The sequence below is a fragment of the Asterias amurensis genome, chromosome 7 (assembly GCF_032118995.1).
Source record: "Asterias amurensis chromosome 7, ASM3211899v1".
Classification (NCBI taxonomy): Eukaryota; Metazoa; Echinodermata; class Asteroidea; order Forcipulatida; family Asteriidae; genus Asterias; species Asterias amurensis.
The window spans coordinates 19,160,914-19,169,012 of record NC_092654.1 but is presented as its reverse complement, the minus strand read 5'-3'; the positions used below and the strand labels follow the sequence as shown (position 1 = coordinate 19,169,012).

At 40.3% G+C, this 8,099-nt stretch overlaps 1 protein-coding gene across 1 annotated transcript; it reads left to right on the top strand.

Moving 5' to 3' along the window:
• The first annotated feature begins 3,144 nt into the window (after window positions 1-3,144).
• On the top strand, window positions 3,145-7,890 carry LOC139939713 (uncharacterized). Its single transcript, XM_071935799.1, has 6 exons — window positions 3,145-3,760; window positions 4,178-4,309; window positions 4,614-4,767; window positions 5,173-5,310; window positions 5,817-6,534; window positions 6,743-7,890. Exons 1-6 carry the CDS (start codon window positions 3,502-3,504, stop codon window positions 7,526-7,528), a joined length of 2,187 nt encoding a protein of 728 aa, XP_071791900.1. The 5' UTR covers window positions 3,145-3,501; the 3' UTR covers window positions 7,529-7,890.
• The last annotated feature ends 209 nt before the right edge of the window (window positions 7,891-8,099 follow it).

Below are 8,099 nucleotides of genomic sequence, written 5' to 3'. Positions count from 1 at the left end.
GTCGTGTGCAATCCGGCGTCGCTCCGTCAACGAAAAACACTCCACATAAATTGAATGCACATTGTGTTTATACTGGGTTCGGAAGCGATCTCGCCACGTGAGGAGACATGGTAAGTTAACCAGTGTAAAACCATAGCTGGTATGTCGAGCTAAACATTTACTTTTCGCTCTGTTTGGAATTCACGCCGAAACACAGAGGAGACATGATAAGTTAACCAGTGTAAAACCATAGCTGGTATGTCGAGCTAAACATTTACTTTTCGCTCTGTTTGGAATTCACGCCGTAACACAGAGCGCCGAATGTCGGCAACTGATGATGGCAAAACAGTAACTAATGAATGTGTACACACGCACGCACACGTGCGTATTGTAATCGATTTATGAATTTAGAATCAATTATGGGGATCTTAATTGGAACTGATTTATTTACTCTCTTTGTTTGCGAAGTTTCTTTGTGCTGATAAATTATCTTTATAAACTAACAAAATGTGTGGTCATGTTCACCAGGTGGAGTGGTTTTAAAGTCCCCAAGTCCAAGTTCCGATATACCACCCAAAACAATAACAAGATTAAAATGGATTAGTTTATACGACTGATTAGTTTGACTTCAGAAGTGTAAGAGATGTTGTAGTTTTTAATGAACGCAGCTTCAATGTTTTTCTTGAAACATTACATCAATAATACAAAATATGGTCAAAAGAGTGAGTTTTATCATCCGTCTTCCTCGCCTTGAATTTTCAGTGAGGAACGGCTTTAAAGGGTGTTTGTACTTTTTGTAGGACAAAAAACACAATGTCCACAGATTTACACTAAACTTACACAGTTTGAAGATAACGATAGTGGAAAGCTTCCCTGAAAATATTACGTGCTGAGGTGCTGTAGTTTTTGGTAAATGAGTAAAACAATGTCATGAAAATAATTTTGGTCTCATGAGACCAAAATAATTTTAAGCATTTACAAACGTATTTTCATGACATTGTTTTACTCATTTCTCAAAAACTGCAGCACCTCAGTAAGTAGTATTTGAAGGGAAGCTTTCCACTATCATTATCTTCAAACCCTGTAAGTTTAATGTAAATCTATCAACATTTTCAAAAAAGTACCCAAATCCAGATGCGTTTTCAGATTTCTTTGCCCCAAACATTAAAAAATTGATTTTTTTTTTTTAGTGAATGGTATTTCAAAGAGTATAGGCCCAGTCACACAGGCCCCGATAACGAGAACGAAAACGATTACGATACAAATGCACGCCCTCGATTGGTTGAATGAGCGTGGGCGTATTCTGCGTGGATCAATTCAACCAATCGCGAGCGTGCATTTTTATCATTCTCGTTTTCGTTCTCGTTATCGGAGCCTGTTTTACCGGGCCTTATCACCCGCTCAAACGAAAAAAGTTTAACTTTAACTTTAAATGGTCAGGAACCATGACAAAAAATTTAAAACTTTTCTTTTAAAACACAAAAGAATTGGTCACGTGATGTATTGTCGGTATTCCGACAAAAACTAATTTTGAGCACTTTATTTCACTGCTACTAATAATTGACATAGCATCTTCAAGTCACTGGACACTGTTGGTTTCTTAATTGTCAGCATAAAAACTTACTTTATCACTAGCAATGAAAAGCTGATTATAGAATAAAACATTGTGAATAACGGCTTCCTCTGAAATAACGCAGTTTTCGGGAGATAGGTAGTTTCTCCTGAAGCCTATTTTAGGCATCTGAAAGCACACACATTGTTCAACAAGAGTTTTTTCTTTATCTTTCAGTATTTTCTTTCAACATCGATGCCTTATAATTGACTCAAAATATGCATAGATTTGTGACGTTATGTTTATTTTGGGACACACCAAAGAAGCCCCACCTAAGATGACACAAATTCTTCCTAAAACTTCTCGGATTAAACGTGATAAATATGTCATTAAAGCCAAAAGTCGCGAGCAAGACAAAAAAAATGCTTCAAAATCATAGAAACACCGTCGAGTCTTTAAGGTGATAGTTCGCTAATAAATGGGCGCCAAGACGCTAGCTTAATTGCATTGCACATACACAAAGAGTTTAAAAGCCAAACATTGTTACCAAGTGATGGACCGACTGTGGAGTTACCGCGGAAGGGGGAAAACAACCCTGACGATTCGCTCGACCGTCGAAGTCAAAGTCCGTAACGAACTACATTTTTAGATTTGTAAATCAAATTAAGTTAGTTGACTCAGTCCGTTTCTGTTTGCTCTCAGCACGTATAGGTTTGCTGTTTGCATCTTTAATCCAAAACGTGAGCCGAGAAACGGAACTATGCTTCTTTGATTAGATTTTGCGATGGCCTGCCTTTAAGAAGAAACTATAAATAACTAGTAAACTTGCGGGTATAACCAAGTGTAAATCTCTTAGGGTGAGTGGTGGCTCTGAAAAGAGAAAGACCCGGTGGTCTCGACGTTTCGAACAGTATACTCTGCTCATCTTCAGGAGGTTGTACCCGCAAGTAGTTATTTATAGTTTCTTCTTATTTCTCCACACCACGCAAAGCTCAAAAAATACTTTCATCCTTTTATTTTGGGCGGTATTTATCAGAAATACTTTTGTTGATCCTGGCCATCAAATTAGGGTTGTTTTGTAATTTCCTGTGCCCTTACTGTTTGTGTTGCGTTGTATTTACTTTTGTATTTATATTATTTATTTTACATACTGTCTGCTTGTATTTGTAATTGTTTAATGGCCAAATAAAGAACAAGAATAAGAGAGTTTTTATCTTGTTGGGCCGGAGGTGAGCGATGGGGAGATTTTGCAGGTTCTGTGCCTATTGTTGTTTCCAACAAATAATCGTCTTCACCTCTGAGCTTGTAGTCTTGGTGCAAGACGTTTCTCGTTTCCCTTTCACGCATACCGCGGCCAATTCACCGACAGCGCCCGCATCAACTCCACTCACCGCCCCGGAGAGCGGACGCTGTTGGTGAATTGGCCGCGGTGTGCGTGAAAGGGAAGCGAGAAACGTCTTGTACCAAGACTACTGAGCTTGTTGGAAAGCAGTGTATGTTGTGCTGTAACAATGTTTTTCCGTATGACAATCCATTGAAGTAGTAAAATAGAAAAGAAGGATCCGTCATCCTGTTCATATAGGACGTATACAAACTTTAGATTCTCTGACACTAAAGCCACGTCAAGAAATTCCAGTCATTGTCCAAAATTCAATCAACTGAACAGGGTGAACAAACTCTTTACTTCTGGGATGCCAAGGAATTCCCAACAATTAAACATCTGCTTTTCAGTGAATTGGTAAGAGGTTGAACTGAATGCAAACTTGATGTTTGCGAAAGGAAACTATGTGGTTGTATATGAATGGCTTTTGTCGTATAGCCATGTGCGCAAGAACGAGCAATGGCATGAAACATTGTGTTCTTGTTGGTTTGGATGTAATAACGCTTGCTAACTGTGTTAACATTTCAACCAAACTGACTTTGTGAAACAGATTTTCCTTTGCAAATCGCCAAATTGTGAGAATTAAAGAATGACAACCAAGTACGAGCGAATGAGGGTTATAGGGAGGGGCACGTTTGGGCTTGCCTGGTTGACGAGGTCCAAATCGAGTCAGAGACTGTACGTTTTGAAGGAGGTTGTCTTGAGCGGAATGACCGAGAAAGACCGGCACCAGGCCGTGAATGAAGTCGCTATCCTGGCCGGCTTGAGGCACGCCAACGTGGTGCGTTACCGGGAGGCGTTTGTTGATGGTGGAATGCTGAATATTGCCATGGAATATGCCGATAAAGGTTAGTAGCTTGTTGCCGATTTACACATTTTTAGAGTCTAATGTGTATGTTTTTCCGCCTATAATCTTGCCGTTTTTAAATTGTCATGGATTTTCTTATTGCTCTGTATTTTAATATTGTAATTTCTATAGCCCTGGTAGGACGTCAGTCAGTGCCACGGAAAAGTTTCCGTATGGCGCCACCACTGTTTCATTCGATATGAAATAATATACTTTCTAATTTACCTCAATGAGATATCCCTTTTTGTAAAAATGAGTGAAAAAGTGGTGGCGCCATACGGAAAGTTATCCAGTAAACAATATGCTATTGTAAATGTATCAATATAGGCACATCCATAGCCACATCCACAGACACCGTCCATAGCCACATCCACTCGTTCCCTAACGCACTATCATACATATTATATTTCTGTTTCAGGTGATTTGGGCGAAATCATCAAAACAAACAAGCAGGCCAATGAGCACTTCCCAGAGAGTCAAATAATGGATTGGTTTGTGCAGATATGCTTTGCATTGCGTTATATACACGCTAAAAAGATACTCCACAGAGGTTAGTAATGAATTTTTACCAATACAGTGACTCAATGGGAGACTCTGCTGCCACGCTAGGTGGCAGCAGATTTTCCAGGTTTATCTAGTTTTGAGCATGCGCCAATTACCGATAACGATGTTTTTTTTCATATACTAAGCCTGCTGCCACCAAGTGTCCCAAAAGACTCAGAAGGGAAAATTACATTCCCAGTGATGTGCGTACGCTCAGAACTACGTAACCAATGAAAATTGTGAGTCTGCTGGCACCTAGCGTTCCAAAGCTTCCCATTCTGTTCTTACCCTCATCCATGTTTTTCCCTTAGATCTGAAGCCACAGAATATTTTCATGACGAGCCAGGGAATCATCAAAGTAGGAGATTTCGGGATCGCCAGAATGCTTCGAGACACCAATGACCACGCCAATACCGCAATAGGGACACCTTACTATATGTCACCGGAGATATGCCGCAGAAAACCGTATCCTTATAATTTCAATTCATATTTTAATCAATGCTATTTTTGCTCATGTACCCATCTCGTTATCCACACTGTATGGACGTGTTTAAAGTCCACACAGTGTTTCAAACCCACACATGATTTGAACCCAGTTCATTGGAGTGCAAAATGCTATAGTTTCCTAATTGTCAACACCAGGCAAAGCTTCATTATTAATTTTGTAAGCTATGACGTCATAACAGGTACTACGCCAATGGGTATCTCTTTTAGTGTTATTCTTCTTCTTCTTGTTATCTACAGACTATACATTAATAATAATAATAATAATAATAATAATAATAATAACAACCGCATTTCTATAGCGCCTAACACCTCCAAAAGAAAGTCTCTAAGTCTCTAAGTCTCCTTATCTTATTCCATGATCAGCTACAACCAGAAGAGCGATATGTGGGCAGCTGGGTGTGTCCTGTATGAGATGACGTCATTGGTGCATCCCTTTGAAGCTACCGACTTTTCAACTTTGGTCGTGAGGATACTAAGAGGCAGATACAAATCGATACCAAGGTAGGCTTTTAAGCAAAAATAAAATATTAACTTAGTTTTTATAAAGCACTTTATCTGTATGGAGGTCTCCAAGCAACTGTCATTAGTTATTTCCAGACGTTTTTGAGCTATGAGACTACTGTTTAACACCATTTGTGATATGTGTACTCAGCAGTCACTTCCAAAAACACCAGGGCAAACTCTTCTCTTTTAGCTATTAGTGTAACTGGGTTCTTTCACGAGCATTGCACAACACACGGGACCAATGGCCTTACGTCCCATCCGAAGGTCAAAGCAATAACGGTTAAGTTCTTCATTAAATGTGTCTTGATTAAATGTATAAAGACCGGGACTCGAACCCACACTCTGATAATCAAAAACATGTCAATGGGTCAGGAAAGTGAAAGTGAATGAAAACTTCGGGACAACAAATGTTGGTTCTCAACCTATACACATCTTGAAGTGACATGGACTAAATAAAAACCACTTTGAATGATAACCGACTGATTTTATTTCTCATCCATCAGACACTATGGACCTCTTTTGGAAGATTTAATCGCTGTGCTCTTGCGAGTTGATCCAGGCCGCCGGCCCTCTGCCGACCAGCTCCTGGCAATACCTGGCATTAACGTCCATGTGCTGGCCTACACCAACCGATGCAAGACCCACTGGTTGCCGGTCACAGTGGCTGCTGATAGTAGAAGTTCTAGCTCCCAATACGTGGAAGAGGGTGGTGGGAGGACTCAGAATGGCCTTTCAAGAAAGAGCTCAAGGGTACATCAGATCTTAGAGGACTCTGCCGTGACGTCTAGGAGGCATTCTGTAGCATCGGAAAGGGGTTGTGACCGAACAAGTCTTGGCGCTCAATGTCCACAGTCAGACAACAAATTCAGACGAAATTCTTGTGGAAATATTGCCACCAATGCCACAAATGACATGAAAGATAGGGGTGAACATACAAGCAAGTGTACCGTTGATATTTCAACGAGAGCTCGACCTGTTGCACCGTGCTTGAAGACGGGTCACCGGGCTTCCATCATCACACATGAGAGGTTGCAATCTACAGGCTCCACCGGTGAGTCAGTTCGTCATGAGCCTGTGAAGAAGAGGTGCTCATCGTTAGACATTGTTGACAAAGTGAGATCAGAACGTAGTGCGTCTTTGAGGGTTAATGCTTCAAACCTGAGCAAAGCACCACGTCAATGTGTGAAATCAGAATGGAAAGAGGGGATGCACGCCAAAATGGTAAGTTTATCACGAGTACAGAAAATGTGAGACACTAGGTGGCAGCAGACTTAAAAAGCAAGACCTTGTTTCAAAAGAGTAAAAGTCTTCACAGCAAAGTAGATAATTATACACATGGCATTATACCGTAAACCAAACATACATTGATACCTCACTATGCCATTCCTATAAAAAAAACCTACAAAACAATTTTCTTTATCACCCTTAGACGAAGCAAGCCAGTGGTGGCGAATCGAATACATCCATTCTCGACCTGTTCACTCTTGAAAGCAAAGACAGAGCAAACAACAACCGATCCCTGAAGAGGTCCACGTATGTCCTGGAAACACCGTCAACAACCAGTAAAGCTCAGCATCAAAAGTCCAAATGTGTCCTTGGAACACCGTCATCAACCGGCAAAGCTCAACATCAAAGACAGGCCTTCGCGAAAGAGATCCACGGAAAGACTGAGGTGGCGGGTTTGAGAGAAAACCAAAATGGCGTTCAATATGGTGACAGCTTTCGGGAGAAAACTAAGGAATGCACTCTGCGTGACGGTCTGATCCAACAGGACAAGCTTAATTCGTGGATGGGCACCAACACAAATTGTCTTTGGAACACCGTAGTGGGGAGACGGCAAGGTAGCAACTCACCAGACAACAACTTAGCTGATCATGCTTCTTCAAGAGGACTAAAAGATGAACAAGTTATGAGAAGTAAGGACATGAATGAGTGTCTGTTTCGATGTCGACTCCAGGCCGGAGACTCCCCACAAACCATCCGCGGGAAAATGGAGACACTTCTCGTCTATCTCGAAGACAGCATAGGCGCGGAGTCAACCTCGCTGTGTTTAAATCTTGTCAAAATGGCGTCTGGCCATAAAGTTTGCCCGGTGCCTGATGAAGGTGTGCTGAGGGCGATAGAGGGGGTGCTTGGAAAGGAGCACATGACGTATGTACCAGTTTTGATTCATTTACATAATCTGGAGCAGAGTTGTGATTGGCTGTCGGCTTGATGACGTAGGGGAAGTCTGTTGTGTTTTCAGAGAAGGTAGTTTTCCGGCAGTGTATGACATGTTTATTAAAAGAGTGAATTGCATTGTTAATATATTTTATCACAGATTTTTTTAAATATGATGGGTTTGTTTATCAAAGTTAATGTATTTATCTCTGTTTTGCTTATACTTTGAACTCACAATTTGTCATCGCTTTCTTTTTTTTGATCTTTGAAAGGGTAGCTAAGTTATTATAAGAGTTTTTATTCTTCACATAAATATATTAACATCAAATCCAATGTGAATTTTTATTTATTTTGTATGTATATGTTATATGTCATAGTAGTTTATAATTAATAAAATGATTGAATTTAATTAAGAATGTAATGTGTTTTTCTTCTTAAACCTAAACCTATTATATTGTCCCATTGTCCAACTCCATGTCAGTAACACCTTCGCCGATTGTGCATTCCTTTCATGGATTAATCTTCCTGCTCAACATAATTCGTTGTGGATTTTCGGCAATATCTCGAAAACGCGACCGCATTTTGGAATGAAATTTTCCCGTGTTAGTTTGATTGAGTATCTCTAT